The sequence below is a fragment of the Sprattus sprattus genome (assembly GCF_963457725.1).
Source record: "Sprattus sprattus genome assembly, chromosome: 8".
NCBI classification, from domain to species: Eukaryota; Metazoa; Chordata; class Actinopteri; order Clupeiformes; family Clupeidae; genus Sprattus; species Sprattus sprattus.
In genome coordinates, this window is record NC_137927.1 from 1,948,648 (window position 1) to 1,973,722 (window position 25,075).

The 25,075-nt window shown below is 39.2% G+C and overlaps 1 protein-coding gene across 4 annotated transcripts in view; it reads right to left on the reverse strand.

Annotated features, from left to right (window-relative positions):
* The window catches only part of vps13c (vacuolar protein sorting 13 homolog C), a 271,108-nt gene that overhangs the window by 59,780 nt on the left and 186,253 nt on the right, over positions 1-25,075 (reverse strand). For all 4 annotated transcript variants that reach the window (XM_080843884.1, XM_080843883.1, XM_080843882.1 and 1 more), the window contains 8 exons: positions 23,752-23,916; positions 22,564-22,689; positions 21,836-21,969; positions 20,500-20,626; positions 19,898-20,133; positions 11,100-11,244; positions 3,422-3,562; positions 2,572-2,653 (listed from right to left, as the gene is read on the reverse strand). In XM_080843884.1, coding sequence (XP_080700010.1) covers positions 2,572-2,653; positions 3,422-3,562; positions 11,100-11,244; positions 19,898-20,133; positions 20,500-20,626; positions 21,836-21,969; positions 22,564-22,689; positions 23,752-23,916 — 1,156 coding nt within the window. The remainder of the gene's footprint in view (positions 1-2,571; positions 2,654-3,421; positions 3,563-11,099; positions 11,245-19,897; positions 20,134-20,499; positions 20,627-21,835; positions 21,970-22,563; positions 22,690-23,751; positions 23,917-25,075) is intronic.

Here is a 25,075-nt window from a genome sequence, read left to right on the forward strand (position 1 = left end):
TATGTAATTTACCTTTTATTTCTTGTTTAACAGTAGCCTAAGTGGCATTCATTTCTTAATCTGTCAGTTTGTGTGCAGTGGACAGGGGTGTTACAATAAAAGGGCACATTTGTATTTATTTTCTCTTTTGGCTGCCCTGCCAAGTTAATGTTAATGTTAAGATTAATGTTAAGATTTAGGAATTCAAACTTGAAATAAAACTTGGAAAGCTTTAAGTGAATTTGACTGTGTTGGTATTGAATGTATGATTGAATTGTTTTCCATGGTCCAGCTTTTAAAAAATAATAACCAAAAGAAATCGCAAGAAATCGTAATATTGAATCACTTGCAGAAATCGCAATACCCACAGAATCGCGATACATATCGAATCGCCACCTAAGTATCGTGATAGTTTCGTATCGGGAGGTCCCTGCCGATTCCTGTCCCTATTGTTTTCAGTACCTGGGGTGACTGTTAATCAGTCCCATGTATCGTCTTGGAGGAGTTTTGGCCCATTCCTCTTTACTCTTGGATGTTGGTGGGGTCCGTGCATGAAATGATCTCTTCAGGTCTTTCCACAACATTTCTATAGGATTAAGGCCTGGACTTTCACTCAGCCATTCCAAAACATGAAATTCCTTCTTCTTTAACCAGTCTTTGGTAGACTTATGTGTTTAGGGTCATTGTCTTGCTGCATGACCCATCTTCTGTTCCCAAACGGATACCCTGACATTCTCCTGTAGTATGCGGGTACAATCCAGAATTCATAGTTCCGTTAATGATGGCAAGCCGTCCTGGTCCTGAGGCAGCAAAGCGGCCCCAAACCATGATACTGCCACCATAGTGCTTGTGTTGGAATGCAGTGTTTTGCTATGCTTGCCACCATTGCCTTTAGCACTTGGTTGTGCAAGTAGATGTCTCACTCCCCAAATTTGAAAATTAGCTGGGCTTGGGAGGGCTTTGACCACATCATGTGTTAGGAACCTGTAGTGGTCTGACTGCCAGACTGTATTAGGAACCTGTAGTAGTGAGACTGCCAGACTGTTGGCTCGCTCCTCCTTGATGCCTGCTTGGACTTTCTCTTGGTTGAGCTGGTGTCTTTCCCTGGGTTTGGTTGAGGACGGACTTAGAAGAGTAGCCTATGCCAGCTCGGCCAGCCCACTAGTGCTTTGTGCCTCAGCCTTGATTCTCAAACATCTAATGAATGATTTGTGCCTCAGCCCTGATTCTTACACATCTAATGTGTTGTCTGTCCTCCACCTTTGGCCTGATATCAATGCCAGCAGATGACATCCTGACACAAAACAAATGCTCCTGAAGGCTTGCATCTCAAATAAACTCTGACAATCAAAGCCCATCTCCTGGCCTTCGGGTGGTTGGAACTGTAAATACTGACAGGAAAGGGGATAAATGCGGGCCACTGGTGTCTCTGGGGTGCTTCAGCTAGGGAAGGTAGCTCGACTAGGAGAAGGAAAACTCTGATCTTAAACCTCCGCTACCTTCCGGCTATACTCGTCCATGGTAAAGGCTTTGGGAGTCGGAGTCCCCAAGGCGGCCCTCCAATGACGTTGGTGCTAAGTTGCTCTTGCCTCTCCCTTGGACCTCGACAACGGCATGGACAGGGGGATCTGGTAACTTTTGAAAATGTAGTTTTTTCCTATTGAAACATACTTTGTATGTTTTTGCTGGTGTCTGTTTGCTGGTGCTTTCGCTTTAATCATGACGTGCTATTTTTACATTAATTCTTTTTTGCATCATTTCAGTGTAATATTTAAGCAATATAGCACGAGTGGTAGTGGGGTAGGTAAGGGATAATCCCACGGGTGGTGTTCGGCCGTAGCCATCGAGGCCGAAGGCCAAGTGGCGTAGGCAATAACACCCGTGGGATTATCCCTTACCTACCCCACTCCCCCTCGTGCTATATTGCTTTTATAAAACAATTCTCCAGTCAACAAATTAACATTTCAACACGAAGTTATTGATTAAAAATGGTTTATTTTGCCATTGTTTCTCCGCAACAAAAAAATAGTTCCATTGTCAACATCTTGGTTTGGAATTTTAAAAACTTTTAATTAACGGTTATCATCAATGCGAATGTTTCATCGCGGAGTGAGTCATTTTTAGCTGTGAAAAGTCCCGTAACTGTAGGTATGTTGACGAATAACCTATAGCATGGAACGTCTCTCGTCCAATCAGAAACAGCTAAATTACGCGCTAGAACCCAATTGTTTTATAATGCACAATGAAATATGACTCATTTTAACATTAGCAACATTCCATACTGATTGGCCTTTACCTTTGTTAATGAGTATTTTTATCAACTTAACATTACAACAATATAAAAAAGCTAACATTTAAAAATTTGACACCCATAGACACACGTACAACAGGACAGAGTTCTGCTATTTGTAATAGTGTGTGTAAAAATAAATTATTTGACTAAAAGCAGTGGTTATTAAGATGGACAGGATTCACAACTTTACCCATCCAATCGTCCATGTAACTAAGATGCCAATGCCTTACTTCATTGTACACGTTTGGAAAATGAAACAAACGTCCACTCATCTACGTGCAGAAGTGTAAAGGGCGTACCTGAGTCCAGGGCCAGAGACTTGGGTGGAGGCACAGGGTGGAACACCACAGGGAACATGGCGCCAGGGAGCTGGTTGTCCACCTGAAATAATTTCAGTCCTTGGAAATCATTTTCTCAATAAATAATGAATTACACGTTTTCGAGCCTCTTGATCAGTCACAAATAATAAAATCAGACAAGTAGAGTTTACATTACTTTAATACACAGTAGCCTGCGTTTGTGTGCATCACCTCAATGCTTGGAGTGCCTATAGCCTCATTCTATAGGATTCTACAATACAATAGTTAGATACATTAATAAATACAATAGTCAGTTCCAATTGAACAAATAATTGATTTTGTGATTGGACAAGAATCTTTCCATGAGTGGTGCAGCAACATTCCTCTCAGTCTCAAAAAGCAAGAGATCAAATTAGCAGTGAAGGCTCCATTTGCCACTAGTTTTTTTGTGTAGAAAAGATGGTAAACAAAATCCATCCACCACATTTATTTAGATATTCCTTTACCTCTGGTCTTGGGCCTCATGCCTACAGCCGCATCAGACGTGGGGACATCCCCTACCAACCCCACACTAACTTGCATCATATTGCTTATATGTGTGCACGATATTTATTAAAAAAAAATCTGATTGTCTACTGATTACGGCAAGGATGACTCTTATCAATGCACATATGTGGCTTTGCCTTAGTGGTACACTCACTGTCTGGAAATAGATGATTAGAAGTTTCCAACTAAGTGGAAAAATTATCTGCAGCTATTTGTCCTGTGGTGGTCCTTCATGTATTACTTTCCTCTATGGGGTAAGGGTGGGTGTGGGTGTGGGTGTGGGTGTGGGTGTGGGTGTTTTCACCTGTAACCAGTGAAGCTGTGCCCTCAGACACCGCTGGTGGGGCGACTGCTTGTATTCAACCTGAATCCCAGCCAGGGAATTCCTCCGAATGTGACAGAAGTAAGGCTGACGCATCTGCATTGGCACCTTTCCAAAATGGACCTTCCCCCCAGAACAACAAGAAGAACATCCATTAGGTGTGAATTGGTAGGTGGCTAGCTACTTGTTTTGGTGCTCTGAACACCGCAGTCGGCTTGACTGTAACCTCTCAATGAAGACACACATTAAGTTGATCATTGTGCATTATGTCCCAATGAAGATACACATTAAGTTCATCATTGTGCATTATGTCCCAATGAAGACACACATTAAGTTCATCATTGTGCAATATGGATAACTTTATGGCTGTTTTTTTTTTTTTTCAGGATATGTTTTTCAGGATATAAGTTATTTTGGACAAAAACACCTTCTAAATAACTTTGTGAAAAAAAAAAATGATTTATCTTTCCCTATGCCTCATGGTTAAAGAGACAGTATGTCTAATATGGGCTATTACAGTTTTTTCCAATCGTTTTAGTCAATTTACCTAAACCATGTTCACATTCCCAAAACACTTAACACCAGTAAACCATGTAAACCAAACTGTGGATACTTGCCCCTTTGCTTAGATGCAAATGCTGTCAATGACACCTTCTTCAAAAATTCATGGATACCTGTCCCAGTCAATGTTCACTCCCGGCAAACCGCTGTGCAACTACAGCATATTTTACCAATGTTGAGATACTCTGTTCAAAACAGTTAACTTTCAGTTCAAAACCTTACTTATCAGTAATTGAGATCACTGTAGATGGAAAAATGCTGCATTTGGACAGACAAATTAAGTAATATGTTTGAATAAGAAAAATTATTCTTATTTTAGCAGATAGTTTATTTATTTTATTTTAATTATTATTATTTTTGTTTTCCTGTGCCATAGTTCTTGGTGAATTGGCATGGAATTTCTTTTTTGAAATGCAGCTAGACAGGCATAATTTAGCAACTTTAGTGATTGTATGGGATATTGTGGCCTTTCACAACTCCCGCCAAGTCACAGGGTGGTTTTCAGCGCATCCTAGGATGGTGTCCTGCCGCCGTACTCTCCTTTCCTCAACCCCATTGAATTTTTTTCTCCGCATGGAGATGGAAGGTCTATGACCAACGCCCAAAGGACCAGATGGCACTTTTAGAGGCAATGGCTGCTGGGTGTATGGACATAGCCCCCGAAGACATCCAGGCCTGGATAAGGCATGCACAAAGATTTCATCCACGATGAATGGCAAGAGAAACCATGTGTTACGATGTTGACGAAAATCTGTTGTGTTTGTAATTGACCTATCGCTAAGCCCCGCCCCCCATTGTGACAGCTGCTAAATCGGACACTTTATCAGAGCTGACTAGAGTTTACAATGGCAGCTATCAGTGACAAAACTATATCCTAAGAGGCTCTAGACAACTTTTGGAGACAAAAGGACCTGATTTCGCCTAGAAGGCTTCAAAAGGGACTTAATTATGCAATGGAGGGATATGTATACAATTTAAAACTCGATATGGTGGATAACAAGCTTAAATTTGAGGCGAGAATTTACAGAGCTCAATGCAAGAGGGAGAAGCCTAACTCACGGTCATCGCGATTGCAGATAAATACATCCAATACCAGCATTGTTCATGCACCGCATGGGAAAGATACAATAAATTCACAGTCAGTTAATTTAACTAATCTGGAAGGCACCGAGATGTACACCTACGTTTATTAACTAGCAGGAACCTGCCCCTGACAGGACAGTGTCCAAACCATGGCTATGTTCCTAACTGTTTAGCTTGTTAATGTAACCTTTTTAATTACCGGCATGCGTGTGTTTCGTTCACGTTCATGTTAATCCATTATTAAACCTATCGTTTGTTTAATAAACTGTCCCATAACTGACAAAGTTACGCTAGCGCAGCTATTGAATCATTAACGTTAGCTAATTTGAACCAGAGATAACTTGCCTAAGCCTAGCATAACATCAGTGGTGAAAGTAAGCAGGTACTGTGAATAATGAGTAGGCCTATTAGGCCGCAAGGTGAAGCACGAAAAGTCCTTTAGAAAACGAATCCCGTTCCACTCACTGGCATCTACACAATCTTTAGCTTATAAAAAAGAACGAGTCGTGGTTAGTTACCAAAAAAAAGTTCGTCGCTGATTTTCCAGTCGATTGTCTATATGGCTTTGTTTTATGCAGAACTAGAGACTTCAGAGCGTAATAAGATTTTTGTCGGGAGCCGTGCCACGGTTCGACACGTGATCATGCTACACCAATGAGAAGGCTGCATTTGTCAACAGAATGGAAAAATGGCGGCTCCCGTGTGGTTAGAAACATCGTTAAAGATAGAGGAAAACATCCCAACATCCTTAAAAGTGGGCTAAATTAATTCTAATTAGTGCTGTATAGATAGCCGCGTCCAAGAATAACAATGAGGCAAATATACGATAATGTTATTTTTATGTTAAGTCATTTACATCAAGTTTAACATACATGGGAATACCCACCGAAGAAATCAAGGCAAAGACTACTTCCTACGTCAGCTGAGGTGATCTTTACTATGAGAAATCATAGGCTTAGATGATACACAAACAATTCCATGCAACATTGTAAGAACTCATGAGCATTTCTTAGAAATCACAAAGAAATGATGACATCGTCTGACAGATGAACAAAGACAAGAATTATGACTCTGGATGTCACTTCCACCAGCTCCAAAGGTGATCCTTGAGCTGGTTCACTGCCCCTGCAAAAACTATGTTTGCCTGCGAGTTTAACTAACTTTGACACTATGGATTTAAGAAAATGGGCAAAAACTTAAGGTGGCAACAACCACACACACACTCCACATACAAACACACACACCCCACATACAGTAGGCTACACACACATTTCACTCCACATCGACACATAGCCTACACACGCACACACACACTCACAGGTGAGATTTCATTCACAACAATAAACCCTCATTCCCCTATAACATTACAGCTCCACTCCCAGATTCTCTCTCTCCCACACACACACACTTACAGAAATACAATAATCATCCCAACTTTAGAAATCCAGCGAGGGGGTTGACTTTTCCTCATTGATCTGGAGCATTCACACCTAATTGTAAGCCCTGTCAGACCCTCGTTTGTAATTGTGATTAACATTAAATAAGGGTTAAATACATTATATCAATAAGACACAGCACAAAATACAGTAGTAATAAGGATGATAAGTGCAACGGCCCAGTGGTTGAGAAACACTGCACTAGGACATCAAGTCTGAAATGCCATCAGCGGTTGCACAGTGAAGAAAAGCCACTTAAATGCTTGAATTCTGAAGTGTGAAGTTTGCCCTTCTCAAATGCATATGTTGATACTCATGCCATGTGGAAAAACTTCTAAACAAGCTGGGTCTTTAAAACGTCACCTGATAGTACATGGCAGGGAAGGTCCACATAAATGTGCCTGACCTTTTATATGTTTACAATATGTAAAGGCATTTTCACTGGCATTTTCATATGCAAGGTCTTCAACTCTGTTTGTGTGTGTGTGTGTGTGTGTGGAAGAGAAGACTGGAGAGAAGCCTCGTGAAGGTGCCCAGTGTGTGCACACTCACACTCACACACATGCACATCCTCATATAGGCTGTAAGGTGAACCCTGTTTCCGTTTTAACCCGCTACACTGTCTGGCATCTACAGATGTGGCAGTCATTGCTGTAAGTGTGCAGACAGATTTGCCATGCACTTTATATGTTATCACAGGGACTGGCAACAGGACATGTATCATTGACATTACCAAGGTGTCATCAGCTCTTGGAACCAGTGTGTGTTCAGCCTTGATCGGAATTCAAACATTCTCTGGGTGTGACTCCACAAGTGCCTTTTATGGCAAAGGAAAAAGAAAGACATTTTCTGTTGCATGTGAGAAAGATGAGTACCTAAAGGCTTTTAAAAGTTTAGGTACTAACTTAAACTTGGAGCAGTCAACATTTGCATTTCTTTGCCAGTATGTATGCCACTTATATGATCAGTCGGCTGCTGATAATGTAAATAAAGCTAGGTTCAAGGCTTTCTGTATGACATCATCAGCCTTGCCAGAATTATCCATTCCCCCTACCACTGATGCCCTCCATCAGCACTGCAAAAGGGCAAACTACCAGGCTGCAATAATGAGGTCCTGTCTCAAACATAATATAAGTGCTCCATCACCTGCTGGATATGGTTGGCAAATAGAGGATGGGAACTTGCACGTCACCTGGATGACTAGAAATCCAGCCCCTGACAGTGTTTTGCATGTGATACACGGTGGCTGCAAAGGTGCCTGTGAGACAGACAGATGTTTTTCTGCAGGATTGTGTTGCATGTAGTTGACCTATGTTGTTGCTGTAGGAACTGGAAGATAACTGTCCTGACACTGACACTAACAGTGAGGACTGAGTGTCCCTAATCTGTTATTTCTTATTCAGTTTTGTACAGTTTTATTTATCATATTTCATGTTTCATGAAGAGTGTTTTTATGGTTCATTAGTGTTGTTTTCATTTGTGGAAGAATGAATGAACAAACAGATGGTCATTGGTATTTACAATTACTGCCTTTTATTGATACATGGAGGTTTATTTGTCACGTACATAAAAATACTACTGTTTTTTCTGTGCGAGTGTGGAGAAAGAAAGATCAAGAAATATTTTTCATAAATAGCAAGAGGGAGTTTAAAGAGCAGTGTGTGAAAAAAGGTGTAATTGATGTTTTATAGTCATTGTGTGTGTTCAGGATAAGGAATGCTTGAGGAAAGAAGCTCCTCCTCAGTCTCTCTGTTCTGGTCTTGTAGCAGCAGAGACGTTTGCCTGACCTCAGTGTTTTGAAAAGTCCATGGTCAGGATGTTAGGAATCCTAGTTACAATACCTTGGGCGCTGGTAGGTAGGTCTTTTCTTATAGGTCTCCTGCAGAATATGGAGAGATGCTCTGATGATTCGGTGCTGCAGTCACAGGCTGTACAGTTCCCATACCAAGTGATGCTGTCAGGACACACAGCTGATGGTGCTGAACTTCCTCAGCTGATGTAGGAAGTACAGTCTTTGCCTTGATTTCTTCGGTGGGTGTTCACAGTCCATGTAAGATCTTCAGTAATGGGTATTCCCATGTATGTCAAACTTGATGTAAATAACTTAACATAAAAATAACATTATCGTATATTTGCCTCATTGTTATTCTTGGACGCGGCTATCTATATAGCACTAATTAGAATTAATTTAGCCCACTTTTGAGGATGTTCGGATGTTTTCCTCTATCTTTAACGATGTTTCTAACCACACGGGAGCCGCCATTTTTCCATTCTGTTGACAAATGCAGCCTTCTCATTGGTGTAGCATGATCACGTGTCCACAAGTGCCTTTTATGGCAAAGGAAAAAGAAAGACATTTTCTGTTGCATGTGAGAAAGATGAGTACCTAAAGGCTTTTAAAAGTTTAGGTACTAACTTAAACTTGGAGCAGTCAACATTTGCATTTCTTTGCCAGTATGTATGCCACTTATATGATCAGTCGGCTGCTGATAATGTAAATAAAGCTAGGTTCAAGGCTTTCTGTATGACATCATCAGCCTTGCCAGAATTATCCATTCCCATGTATGTCAAACTTGATGTAAATAACTTAACATAAAAATAACATTATCGTATATTTGCCTCATTGTTATTCTTGGACGCGGCTATCTATATAGCACTAATTAGAATTAATTTAGCCCACTTTTGAGGATGTTCGGATGTTTTCCTCTATCTTTAACGATGTTTCTAACCACACGGGAGCCGCCATTTTTCCATTCTGTTGACAAATGCAGCCTTCTCATTGGTGTAGCATGATCACGTGTCGAACCGTGGCACGGCTCCCGACAAAAATCTTATTACGCTCTGAAGTCTCTAGTTCTGCATAAAACAAAGCCATATAGACAATCGACTGGAAAATCAGCGACGAACTTTTTTTTGGTAACTAACCACGACTCGTTCTTTTTTATAAGCTAAAGATTGTGTAGATGCCAGTGAGTGGAACGGGCTGAAACGAAAACCGTGTTCACCTTACGGCCTATATGCCTTTTATCATGTAGGCTTAGTTGATTGCTTTAGCAATGGGAAATTCTAACAAGAGTATGGCAGCTAATGAACGTAGCGTAGCGTTCACTGTGCGGTCTGTCACACAGCTTAATCCACCCACCGGAGATATTTTGGACCGGTCTTGTTTTCGTTTAGGAAATGAGATACAATATACCCCATTGCCTATCTTCTCACGATAACTCGTATCAGTGTTGTATCTATCCCATGCACATCGTTTGGCCATTTATGTTGAAACTACATTACCACAATTAGCCTACAGTACACACTTGTTTTTGTCCCGTTGTGGCTTGGGGAAAGGGATGAAATATACCCCATTCTGCAGCCTATCGGGATACCTACTGTCGGTGTTACGTGTACCCCAAGCACATCGTTTGACCATGTTTTTTTTTTTTTCATAAGCAACATCAATCGATCATTAAATTATTGAAAAAGGTCTCCTCCCTGTTGTTTTCAATGGAGTTATCGGAGCCGATGTCCGAGTCCAGTTCAGGCTGGAATGTCATTGGTTCATCTGCGTTCTAAGGGCGGCGCTTAGCAACAGGTCAATTTGTGAGTTGTTTCTTGATCATATATTACGTAATTTCCCCCAAAAAATGTTATTCTAGGTTTCTGATAAAACACTCATTTACTGTATTTGCAATTACAGTAAAGTACATTTACAACACTTGTCAATTGTGACATCTATTGTGAAAGGGAAACCGACACATGAACACTGTCAGCAGATTCTTGGCTTGGATTGACATATTTCAGCATTTTAGAATAATTTGTTTACTGTCATATTACAAACTTTATAACTGTAGTCCAAAGAAGTGTTTGTCTGTGTTTTTTCTCCTTTTTCAATGCAACACTACAGGAAATCTATGCCAAACTGGAGGACACAGCAACATTTTATATATGCAATTGCCAATGCTTCAAGTTGTTAGTGTTTTTTAGGTAATTGTACTCTGAGAGGAACATGTGTTAAAGTAACGGCAGAATTGGTTGTGGTGTGGTTGTTGTAGAGCATTTTGCACCAAAGGTTAACAGATATGCAGAGGTGTGTGTCTCTAAAGCCCACTGTGTTAAGTGTTAGGGAAAAGTGACCATGGTATGGGTACAAGACCTAAAACGATGGGAAAAAACTGTAGTACTGCTAGCACCTCTGTACATGACCACAGCCTAACTTTTCTACAACACCATGTCTGAGACTAAACCAAATCAATGCATCCACGTAGAACATACAATTATTATACAATTTTATTATCATTATTACATGATTAGTTATTTGGGGAAAATATATGGCTGATATATTTGCAGCAGTTTTGTATAGTGTCTGCATTAGGAAGGGTTGCACCTGTGTGTGTGTGTGTGTGTGTGTGTGTGTGTGTTAATGTATGCAGTTACAGGTGATGTTCAGTGTAATGAAGTTACAGGTGATATTTAGTTTGAAAATGTTGTAACATGTAAAAAAAAAAATTATATAGTTTGCTGCCTGGAAGTCTAAATGTTGTCTAAATAATTGTCTCTGTCAGTTGGTTTGAAAGAGCTGGTGTCCTCACCTCTAGATTGCTTTCTATCTTCACCCAGGAAGGTTCTTTAGCTGCTGAAAGATGGTTTTGGTATGCCTTCTCAAGTAAGCTGATGTTTTTAACGTTGAAAGACTTCCACCGGTTCTTCGGCTTCATCTCCCACACCACCCCTGAACTGCAGAAACAGAAAACACAAAGACACACAGACATTTAGACACAAATAGAAAACACACAGACACACACACATTTAGACACAAACAGAAAACACACAGACACTCACACATGTTGGCAAATACAGACAGTTTCCTTTTCCAGTGACTGCTAGCTTATGAAATCTTTCTTTCCTGTTCAGAATGACTACACAACCACATATTGTAAATAAGCACTCTAACAGTCACCTGTTGTGAACCCAGTAGTTTCACCTTGGCTTGAACTCAGATTTTGAATTGGGATGTTCATGCTGATATTTAAATTCACATAAGAGCTTTACAATGTTACTTGACGTACATGAGGGCATCACAGTTCACACAACAAATCACTCAGTTTTATGGTGTGTACAGCTAGGTTACTGTACAATATATTCTATTTTATAACACGGGTAGATGGAATTATAACACGGGTAGATGGAATCCACCATTCTGAGAGTGAGTTCCGGGGTGTGCCTTAATCAACGATATAGTAACTGTACGACCTGTTTTCATCTACCTGAGCGTTCCATATCAGTGCGCACTCAAAAAGAAATATCTATTCAAGATGGCGGCGTGTTGTGGGGAATGTAGTGGGGAATGTTTCATGTGAATTAAGCTATCTACACGACTTTTTATATGTCTACATTGACTCGGTTGTTTCTGTGCTACACGAATGTTGCAGAGTATTGTAAGTCTTTACTGAAAGTCTCGAATATTATTTGTAGGTGACTGCTAACGCTAGACCAAAAACCCATTGAAACAGACGTAGCTCTCACACGCGATGTTAGTGGCGATATCCAAATCAATATAAACAAATATTAACAAAGTTGAAAGTGTCCCATTGTCGTAATTGTTGCGAGATCAATGTCGATCTCCTAGCTAATCATCAACAAACTGTTTGTGCTAGTCTAACAGACGTGAAGTTCCCAATGCTATTTGTCTGTTGCATAGCAACAGCCACACAAAGGGGGACTATTTTCTCTTGGCTACTGAAATGCGATACACAACGTTTGGTGTCTACAACTTTTTTTGTGCTGAAAGGCAGCTTACTGTTTATATTTTAATTGTACTTAATATTTATAAAGTCACTGGCAACCGTGTTATAAAAGCAATAAGGTACTCGAGGCAGTACTGTATCGTCAATAATGTACTTGTTCGACGGTTTGCCGGCCCTCCGCTGCGCGTCGGGCCTAACAACTCCCTCGAACAAGTACATTATTGACGATACAGTACTGCCTCTCGAACCTTATTGCTTAAATATTTAATGTGTATTACATTCATGACTTCATATAGATCGTTTTCTTTACTCAGTAAAAATAGTAAGTAGGTTAATAAGTTGGCTACAGATTAGTGATCATTCAAATCATCCTTTGCCAATTTGTCAACCGAGTAGCCTTTTGTACACTAACTGTCTTTTGTTATTTTCAGTTAAAACGTATTTGACCTGTATAATGATTTGATCAATGGTGTATTGATTGAGCTGTATAATGATGTGATCATTGGTGTATTGATTTACCTGTATGACATGATCAATGGTGTATTGATTGATCTGTATAGTGATGTGATCAATGGTGTATTGATTGAGCTGTATAATGATGTGATCAATGGTGTATTGATTGATCTGTATAATTATTTGATCAATGGTGTATTGATTGAGCTGTATAACAGGCATAACAACGGGTCAGGGGTGAAAAAGGTGAGGAGGATACTACCCCTCTAGGGGGGTCCGGGGGCATGCTCCCCCGTAAGCAAAATTTAAATATACCATATTTTAAAGCATCAATCTGATGCATTTTGAGATTCTGTTTTCCAACCTGGGGAGAGCTGGAGAACCTTAAATTCAGCCATGAGTCAAAAATTATTATGGCGTCCTTACTTAGAAAAGTATTATGCAAGCCATTTCATGCCAGCCTGTCACTGGGTCTAACATTTACAGTATATGAGGCACAACGTGATGAGGGCACCATAAATGGCTTAATGTATAACCTCCACAAGAGATGGTGGACATGCTGTACCTTAACTTGTCTACTCTTCCATCATGATTGACAGCCAATACAATGTTATGTAATTCAGATTTCAATACATTTTATTGGCAAGGCCCTTCGCGTTAATATTTCCATGCACTCGCGCTCCCTTCTGGCACGCGCACCTGTTCCAGACCTGCCAACTTTGAAGAAAGTTTTTGAGAACCAGGGGTGTTTCAGTTTGGCAGGGGCTTTGCACGCGGTCGATTCCCCACTCACGGCCATATCATCCAGTTATTCAACATAATAAATCAGTGGCAAAGAAAACAATAAAATCTTTACATTTTGCATCATTAAGCACTTCTAAAGAATATATACAGTGAATATGTGTGTGTTTATATATTTATACAGTATATATATATATATATATATATATATATATATATATATATATGTGTAAATATATATTATGGCATGCCGTTCAGGAAATTAACATTTGAATATATATACAAAAGTCTGAATATATATGGGCCATTCTACCGAATTCGTGTAATATGCAGTCCCTCAACAATAAAATCTATTTACAAAACAATTAGGTATTTAGGCATAGATATTAAATTAGAAAATGTTATGGTCTATATAAACCCAATGCATTACATGAGATAGTGATAAGCTAAATATATACAAAATCATCATTTATAGGGTACTTTCTATTGGGAAGTAGCTGTCCCCAACCCTGACATCTAAATTTCAATGCCTTTAAATAACACTTTTCATTTTTTTTTTTTTTTTTTCAATGATTTGCTTTCAAAGATCTTTATGATTGGGTTGAAACAGAACTTGGAATATTTAGATTTATTGTGGGTTTAATTTTTAAATCAATTTACTATACTCAAAAAATCATGTCCCTAGTTTTCATGTCACTACCGAAACACAAGAGTTTTAGTCCATTGGCTGAGCCTGTGTTTTAGCCACGACTCTGCATTTTTGACCATGCAGTGACACTGCATCTCTGTCCCTCATGGTTGAATGGTAAGTAGCTAAATCCCATAGTTTTTATATAAATGTGTTCCAAAGTCTGAAAATCGACGTGTAACCTTAAGAATTGTCACTACCGAAACGCATGTTTTCTTCAATTAAGTAAACCTTTTGGGGTTTCATGGAAAATCTTATGTTTGTATGTGTGTACACCTCTTCAAAGATGTGTTTGCAAGCCGTTTGCTTGCTAGAATTCTTTATTTATGCTTAAAGTTAGCTAGAATTGTCACTACCGAAACAGTCACTACCGAAACATATGGTAGTGAACAGATGATTTTGGTAGTGACAAAATGAAATGGCAAGTAGTTCAATCCCATAATTTTTAAATAAATGTGTTGTGTGGACTAAAAGGAGGCCCAGAGCACCTTTTGGATGATTTTGGGAGAGAAATGAACATCCATCCAACAGTGCAGTCACTACCGAATCAGTGCAGTCACTACCGAAACAGATAAATTGACCTTGAAAATTTGGTAAAAAATTCATTTCTATGGATTTCATTGTGAAAATATTTGTAAAAATACTCTTCAGAGAAGGGAAGGAAACACAATCTGAACAGGTCAATAATATAACTTTTTTACTATAGTAAATGTGATGTTTCGGCAGTGACAATTTTTGGAAGAGGAAAAACATTCCAACACATTCTGAAAACACAATATAAAACTTGACAGTTCTTTTACTAGATATGTGTACTTTAGATATGGTACAATATACATATGGACAAAGTTTTGGGAAAAAACCATAAAAAAATTCTAAATATATCCGACATGACTTTGCATCAATTCGGTAGAATGGCCCATATACAAAAGTCTGAATATATATACAAAACTCTGAATATATATACAAAAGTCTGAATATATATACAAAACTCTGAATATATACAAAAGTCTGAATATATATATACAAAAGTCTGAATATATATACAAAAGTCTGAATATATATACAAAACTCTGAATATATATACAAAAGTCTGAATATATATATACAAAACTCTGAATATACAAAAGTCTGAATATATATACAAAAGTCTGAATATATATACAAAAGTCTGAATATATATACAAAACTCTGAACTCTGAAGCGCTCAATCCGTCTTTGTCCGCCATATTGGATTGAGCGCTTCCTATTAAATCAATGGTACCAAAATGTTTGTATTTTCTGCTTCATGAAATACTGTTTTTCTGTTATATTGTTCAATTTTGACATTGATTTCTCACTAGAAATGCAATAATAACACGTTTATTTTACACCGTTTGACTTCACGAAGGATATTTTTAGAGGCAATTTCTCCATTGACTTGACTGGGGTCTTCGTACTTCCTTGTTTTCTGCTTCATGAAATACTGTTTTTCTGTAATATGGTAGGGTGACCAGACGTGCTCTTTTTCGGACATGTCCTCTTTTTGAGACCTAAAAAATGCGTCCAGCAGGGATTCCCATCGTCCAGGATTTTGCCTCGTCGGGTGCTTCACAAAATGTTCCTTCTGCGAGTAACAAAGGGCAGACAACTTGTAGTACAACATAGTACCTTATGTTATTTATACCCTTGGAATGGCCAACCTATCTAGGTCACGGTGAGTATTATTTTGTAGAAGGGAAATAGTCAGTAGCAATCTATAACACAATTATATGCTTATCCTACAAAAACTATGGAAACTATTTAAAAAAAACTATTCAAATCAATGAATAATGTCTTATTTTCATTGGTATATGCAATGAGGATTTCTGGGTAATCATTTTTTGTCCAATGTCAAGTCTGTATTGGATCATCTGACGAGAGGAAATGATGTATCCCATTTAAACGTAAAAATGTCCTTCGTTAAGTCAAACGAAGCAAAATGAACGTGTTATTATTGCATTTTTAGCGAGAAATCAATGTTTAATTTTAGCCATATAACAGAAATTTCATGAAGCAGAAAACAAGGAAGTACGAAGGTTTTGACAAGACCCCAGTCAAGTGAATGGAGAAATTGCCTTTAAAAATATCCTTCGTGAAGTCAAACGGTGTAAAATAAACGTGTTATTATTGCATTTCTAGTGAGAAATCAATGTCAAAATTGAACAATATAACAGAAAAACAGTATTTCATGAAGCAGAAAATACGGAATTACAAACATTTTGATACCATTGATTTAATAGGAAACGCTCAATCCAATATGGCGGACAAAGACGGATTGAGCGCTTCAGAGTTCAGAGTTTTGTATATATATTCAGACTTCGTTTTGTATAAATATTCAGACTTCGTTTTGTATATATATTCAGACTTTTGTATATACATTCAGAGTTTTGTAAATATATTCAGACTTTTGTATATATATTCAGAGTTTTGTATATATATATCCAGTCTTTTGTATATATATTCAGAGTTTTGTATATATATTCAGACTTTTGTATATTCAGAGTTTTATTCAGAGTTTTGTATATATATTCAGACTTTGGTATATTTATATTCAAATGTTAATTTCCTGAACGGCATGCCATAATATATATATATATATGGGCCATTCTACCGAATTCGTGTAATATGCAGTCCCTCAACAATAAAAACTATTTACAAAACAATTAGGTATTTAGGAATAGATATTTACCAAGAAAATGTTATGGTCTATATAAACCCAATGCATTAAATGAGATAGTGATAAGCTAAATATATACAAAATCATCATTTATATAGGGTACTTTCTATTGGGAAGTAGTTGTCCCCAACCCTGACATCTATATTTCAATGCCTTTAAATAACACTTTTCAATTTTTTTAGATTTTTTTCAATGATTTAATTTCAAAGATCTTTATGATTGGGTTGAAACTGAACATGGAATATTTAGATTTATTGTGGGTTTAATTTTTAAATCAATTAACTATACTCAAAAAATCATGTCCCTAGTTTTCATGTCACTACCGAAACACAACAGTTTTAGTCCATTGGCTGAGCCTGTGTTTTAGCCACGACCCTGCATATTTTACCATGCAGTGACACTGCATCCCTGTCCCTCATGGTTGAATGGTAAGTAGCTCAATCCCATAGGTTTTATATAAATGTGTTCCAAAGTCTGAAAATCGACGTGTAACCTAAAGAATTGTAACTACCGAAACCCATGTTTTCTTCAATTAAGTAAACCTTTTGGGGTTTCATGCAAAATCTTATGTTTGTATGTGTGTACACCTCTTCAAAGATTTGTTTGCAAGCCGTGTGCTTGCTAGAATTCTTTATTTATCCTTAAAGTTAGCTAGAATTGTCACTACCGAAACAGTCACTACGGAAACATATGGTAGTGACCAGATGATTTCGATAGTGACAAAATGAAATGGTAAGTAGTTCAATTCCATACTTTTTAAATAAATGTGTTATGTGGACTAAAGGGCGGCCAGAGCACCTTTTGGAAGATTTTGGGAGAGAAATGAACATCCATCCAACAGTGCAGTCACTACCAAAAGAGTTCAGTCACTACCGAAACAGATAAATTGAACTTGAAAATTTGGTAAAAAATTTATTTTTATGGATTTCATTGTGAAAACCTTCAAGACATATTTGTAAAAATACTCTTTAGAGAAGGGAAGGAAACACAATCTGAACAGGTCAATAATAATACTTTTTTACTATAGTAAATGTGATGTTTCGGTAGTGACAATTTTTGGTAGAGGAAAAACATTCCAACACATTCTGAAAATACAATATAAAAATTGACTGTTCTTTTACTAGATATGTGTACTTTAGATATGGTACAATATACATACGGACAAAGTTTTTTTTTATCCATCTATCTACTTCCAGTGGCACTTCCTCTTGACTGCTTTGCCTCATAGCTTGGCAACTTGGCCTTTTTGAGCAGAGCATCACTGAAGCCTTCCATGTGACGAGTCCCTTTTGCAGCCATGCTCACCTTTCTTGTCACCAAAGTGCTTATCATGTCAGTGCTCAGGGTTGCTCTGTATTGGGTCTTGTTTATGGTAACAAGACTGAAAATCGTCATCTGACGTCCTGATTTGGTTTATACCTGCAAGGCTTGTAGGCTGACTGGCTGCAATAGTAGGAATGCTTTGCTACGTTAGTAGTCTGTAGTCAAGCACCTTTGAAATGGTCACTTTGCCCCAACATAGCGATTCAAAGTTAGAACAGGGAGTCTCCGTGGCGTTTGAGCAAACGTAACTTCAGCTAAATTAGCTTACCCATCAGATATTCACACCGTAGCCGTCTCGTAACCAGGCTAATCACATCATATGCTTGCTACTACAGCTAACTTTTTTTTTATAGAAATGCATCATCTTGTTAAGTTACCGAACACATGTTTTAACGTTTTATATGCTAACATTACGGTCAAATGTATGTGCTTGATTATTACTCCCCCACTTCCCATTGTACCTCAGCAAGGGTATCTAACGTTCCACCTTCTTGCGCGAGCTCTGACTGTAGACAGCTCTGTCGTTGGTCAACCGCTTTCCCAGTGTTGCCAGATATAATTAATTATATCCCCCAAATACGATAATTTTGAGCCTTTGATATGATAGGCCATTTACAATCTGGCAACACTGAGCAGCTTGCCACCGCCACCACTAGTTGCATGCTTACAATAGTGCATGTCATCTGACTATGAAAAAGATGTCCAAAAACTCTGTTGCGGGGGAGGGGGCGGGTACACAAATGCATGCAGGTTGGCAGGTCTGCTGTTCGCAGTTCATGATCTCCGCCCGCCCCCCCGCCCCCCCCCCCCCAAAAAAAACAACTCATTGAATATACACGATTCACGTAGGTCACCTATTTTGTTTTCAAACGGTGAGTGATTCTCATGCCTGGTATAATTATTTGATCAATGGTGTATTGATTGATCTGTATAATGATGTGATAAATGGTGTATTGAGTGATCTGTATAATGATGTGATCAATGGTGTATTGATTGATCTGCATTTAAAAAGCTTCAAAATGTTGTTGCAGGGGAGGGGGCTGGGTCATCTGTATTCTATACACTACGCTCCCCCCCCCCCCCCCCCCCGCAACAAAGTGTCCTCTCTTTCACAAATTCAAATCTGGTCACCCTACCTCTACATATTTATTGAGGAGTCATTGGAAGTATGGTCATGTTGTCCATATAAGGTCCTTATAAGACAGGTGCAATTTCTCATCTCTTACAAATGTAGATGCTGATAAAGTATATCAAGCCATGATGTCAATTTCAAAATTTGTGTCAGGATGTGGTGTTACTTGTTACTTGTGCTGAAGCAAAACTACATTTCTTCTAAAAAGTTAAGATTAACTGAATATCTTCCTTGGCAGATTGTGCGGAAGCATGCCAAGAATGCCACATAGAGGTCTCTGCCACGTGCCAAATCATAAAACTAAATCATAATAGTATGTTTGTAAACAAGAATCCTGCTTTCTGTTCAGAAATCTATTGAATCTATTTCTTAAATGATCTCCCTCCCCAGCCTCCTTGACACTGAGGAGGATCTGATATTGTGTAGCTATGGCATTTTTCCCCTTAGGTATGAAAACATAGCACAACACACAACCTCATGCACCTCTCTCCACCAGGTGTGGCCATTATCCATCTGTGATAACTGGTGTAATGTTTGCAGGTAAGACAAGTTAATTATGCCAGCTCAATGTCAGCATGCCATCATTGATTGATTGACAGATGTGCATGTACCTGGTGATGCCCACATAGGCGATTTCTCTCTTGTTCTTGTTGTTGATCAGGGACAGCCCCAGGTTCTGGAGAGACACACTGAACTCCTGCTGAAACTGCTCCAGGTCTTCAGCCTGACGCGCTTTGGCTACCACGGCCACGTCCTCAGTGAAGAGCAACACACGTTGCCTCCCGTCCAGAAAGCTCACCCAGTGCACCTGACATCCGCCATCCATTGGAAATGAGCCGTACTCATCCTGGAAGATAACATAGCACCATACCTTATACAACTAATAGCTGCACACTAAAACACACACACACACACAAAAGTCAAAGCACATTAGCACACAAAGATAGAGAAACAGCACAATGGCCATCAGAGAAGGGTCAGCAGCTTACTAGTGCCATTGCAGGGGTGGCTTTTATAATTTAATTCCATTAAATTTGATTTATATTGCGCCAAAACAAACAAATTGTCTCATAACTGTATAATGTATGCATTACAACTGTGACAAACAATAAAACCAAAAATAAATATATGCTTAAGAGAGTAGCTATTTGAGGCCTTGAAGGAATCTGCTATGATGCTTCAGAAAAACAGGAACATAATAAATATGATATACCTTGACCAGGTCTAGTTCTCCGCTGTGTTCTCTGAAGCTCCAGCTGAGTCTACGAACCCCTGAAGGGTCATCCCAGGCGAACCGCTGTACTTCCCCTGGCTGGAGCTCATGATGTACATTGCATCCACTAAAATCACACACACAAACCAAAAACATTCAATCATATCTTTCATGCACAAAAAAAACCATCCATCCATACTTTTGCACGGATTTGTGTTTATATGCCTGAGTGCATAGATGTGCGTATCTATTTGTGTACCTAGTTCTACTTCAGATGCATGTCACTTATTTAGTGTTAAGGGTGGAGATCCGAGGGCCAAGGTCATATTTTGGCTAAGGTCTGAAGGATGAGCATTAATGCTTTGATCAAAAGGTGTTTGTATCAGGGATAACAGAATGGTTTCAATCCCATTTTGCTAATAAACTGGAATGTCAAAACAAAAGGGCCTTCTGCATCAGTGTGCTCAAATGCCACCACCATCCCTTATGGAAGTCTTTTAAAAGGGGAGTCCATATATGCAGCAATGAAGGAGGCTAGATCAGGGTGCAATCAGCAAAAGGCCTGTGGGGTGGGGTCTGATGGAGGCACCGAGATGGATGCACACTGAGATGGCAGAAGCAACCAACTTTTTTGTACTTTAATGAGCAACAGTAACTTTCACACTCACCATTTTACATCACCCAGTAATAATCTTCACTGGTTTTAACTTGGCTGGCGTGTGTAAAAGCAGATGACTCACACACGCTCATTCATTGCTGTTGTTCTGACAAATCTCTGCCTTATTGACTGAGTGTGTGTCCATACCACGGTGGTTCAGAAAACAATGTTGAATGAGCTCTTACCACCATTACGTACAATATTACGTGTCCAAAGGAAGCGTGCTCCCGTTTGGATGGCTATATGGTCTGGGCAGGTTTGTGAGAATCATGGATGCGCCCTCATGAATTCAAACTAACTGACCTCTTTTGAAACAGAATGCTGGCACTCGATGCAAACTAACTAACCTCTGTTGAAAGAGAATGCTGCACTGATAATGAATGCAAACTAACTGACCTCTGTTGAAAGAGAATGCTGCACTGATAATGAATGCAAACTAACTGACCTCTGTTGAAAGAGAATGCTGCACTGATAATGAATGCAAACTAACTGACCTCTGTTGAAAGAGAATGCTGCACTGATAATGAATGCAAACTAACTGACCTCTGTTGAAAGAGAATGCTGCATTGATAATGAATGCAAACTAACCTCTGTTGAAAGAGAATGCTGCACTGGATGAATGAATGCAAACTAACCTCTGTTGAAAGAGAATGCAGCACTCGATGCAAACTAACTAACCTCTGTTGGAAGAGAATGCTGGCACTGGATGCATGATTGATCAGCAGGGCAGGAGCGGCGCCTTCATAGTAGTCAGAGAAGCTGACGACGGTTGAGTGATCCAAGATGTTGACATCTACAAGGATACCTCCATACTAGATAGAGAGTAGAACAAATATGAGGTGTGTGCAATAATGGTCAGACATATTACTTTGACTGGAATTGACTACGCCTTATAAAGTAGAAATGGAAGTAAGTTCCAAGTGAGCACTAGCCTTATGATAGCACCTTCTGATTACAGGTTTTACCATATTGGTGCACCTAGAATTCTTCCATTGTGTTTAACTTTAATCAGGAACTGGTGTATGGTTTTCTACATAAACAGTCTGCCTCTACTCCAATTGTAACTGTAACCTGATGCGCCTCTAACCACGCCCCCTGAGCTGGACCAACGTCACTTACAACAGACTCTCTTTGTCTTTGATCTCCTCACTCAGTCCTGTAGAGACCTCTTTACCACCAGCACTGCCCAGGAACACTCATCTCTTGAGCAGGCCCTCACTATCACCTCCCTGCATTCTTTGGTGCTCATCCAACACTGCCCTCTATCTGAGTGCACATCATGACTGGAGGTATTGGAGAGATTATTTAGGAAATTCAAGTTAGACTTAAATAAATACTACATGTGTGGAAGGGAGACCTTTGTTTTCTCATTCATTCAATACATTCTCCACCATTTAGTAGCTCACCCCATCAACTCTGAGCAGGGTGCCGTTGTCCTGTTTGTTGAAGTAGAAGCACTTGGAAGCCACCTCAGATCCTACCACTCGGACACAGAGTTTACTGGTGCTCAGCTCTGGCCAAAGCGGCACACACTGAGGACACACACAATTATTAGTTTTAACATCATAGTATGAAGACAAAGGTTTGATTTAAATGAGAAATTACACATCTTCTTTAGCCAACAGTATGTAACCATTTCAACAAACAACAGCTTCACATTCATTTTGCTGACACAGTCATATTATAAGTTGATTAGTCTGTGGTTCGGTTCACTTACTTACTTCAATTGTCTCAAGGAGTTTAACCCACCTGCCTACGACCAGCACTAAAAATACCCTTATTTTTGTGAGACAGCATTTTGTACCAATAGATACACTTAAATGTAGATATGTTCCTGGTATTTTCCCCACTTAAGCTGTATCTCTTCAGTCTCCCAACCTGTTTCACAACCTGGCTTCTGACACTTAGACAGAGCAATTAGTATTTCCAGAGGGATAACTCAAAGATGCTTAAATAGGATTATGATCATTATGATCAGTTATGGTCAAATAAGTGGAACTTCTGTATCATTTGTGAATAATTTGTCATCTTTCTATTATTATTATTTATAAGCTCATATAGTGTCAAATTCTTTGGCGTGGTGTGTTGGGGGGGTAACATCAACACAAGGGATGCAAACAAGATCAACAAGCTGGTGAGGAAGGCTGGCTCAGTGGTGGGAATACAACTCGACAACCTAGAAGCAGTTGCGGAGGAGAGGACGAGGAGGAAGCTGGATGCTATCCTGAGGAACCCCTCCCATCCCCTCTATGACGAGCTTCAGCAGATGGGGAGCACGTTCAGCCACAGACTTATCCCTCCTCGGCACACCACAAAGCGCCTTGGCCAGTCCTTTGTGCCAGTAGCCATCAGACTCCACAACTTGCACAACCAAACATTTAGTTGTATGTAATGTACGCCAGCGGAGCTGCACTATGTTGTCTATTTAGTTTATCTATTTATTTTATTTCTTTTTCAAATATTTACTACTTTATTTTTTTATGTTTATGTATATACTTGAATCCTGTTCCTACTAGCTTGCTGTTTTGACAATTGAATTTCCCTCACGGATTAATACAAGTTTATCTATGTATCTATCTATCTATAATCTTTACCTCTTTGGATGCAGTATAGTGCCATCGGTTTTTGGAGGAATGGTAACCACTTGGCACTTCCCCCACCTCTAATTCCAAACAGCTTTGATTGGCCAGCATGAAGAAGGGGGTCATGATGACTACGCGACTCAGATTGAAACTACTCATCTGGATACTGACACCAACCTGCAAAAATGACACACACACACACACACACACACACACACACACACACACACACACACACACACACAAGCACACACACACACACACACGCACACACAAAGGATCCTTCTGTAATAAACTCACTTCTACTAAGGTCAACAGCCAATATACACGGAAGTGAAGCAAAGTTCTGTGTTCAGTTTCTTACTGGAGGCAGAAGAACAAACTGGGCGAAGGGATGCAAGCGAAACAAGTTGGGTAAGAAAGTATGTCAGCCAGTTGTGTACTGCTATTGTATACTACCAGCCAACAGAACTTAACACATATAAAATTCCCAATATCAATAAAAGTGGGCTACAGACATGTGCATGTTGCACCGTGAAGGCCTTAATGGATCCCGTGTGTTGCAGGCCACCCTTCCTATCCTCACTTAAACTGACATGCACCATGTCAACCATAACTCTTTAAAATTACGTAAATGCCCTTGCCTTTCTACATCATATTATGCTAATACTGATAAAGTGGCCATATTACCTACTGTTAATTGTTGACCTAAATCGATTTCTTCATCAAATTGATGTTAACTAACCAAATGTTATCTCTCTAATAGAGTGAATTTGGTCGCAAAAACATTGTTCCTCACCATATCCATTAAATAAACATAGAACAAAAAGCAAGGAAATTTGTGTTTGGTAGATTATTTTCTTCCCTTTCAAATGGTGCCACATTTGCAAGGAACATGCATTAGTGGGATGAGCTGCAGAGCTGAGTTTGTGGGTTGCACCCATGAAAAGTTTGCCAGAATAAGCTGTTTGGGAAATGTTTCATCGGCGCAACCCACAAACTCAGCTCTGCAGCTCATCCCACTAATGCATGTTCCTTGCACAAGATTTTTTGCCAAGAAGCATTGTTACAACAAAGAAATAATCTACCAAACACAAATTTTCGTACTTTTTGTACGTACGTTTTTTTGGGACATTTTTCATGGGCGCAAGCCACATACTCAGCTGTGCTGCTCATCCCACAAATGCATGTTCCTTACAAATGTGGGACCATTTAAAAGGGAACTGAACAGGCTTTCCAACGGTATAATATTTATTGCCGAGAAGCAATGTTACAACAAAGAAATAATCTACCAAACACAAATTACCTTACTTTTTGTTCTATGTTTACATACACG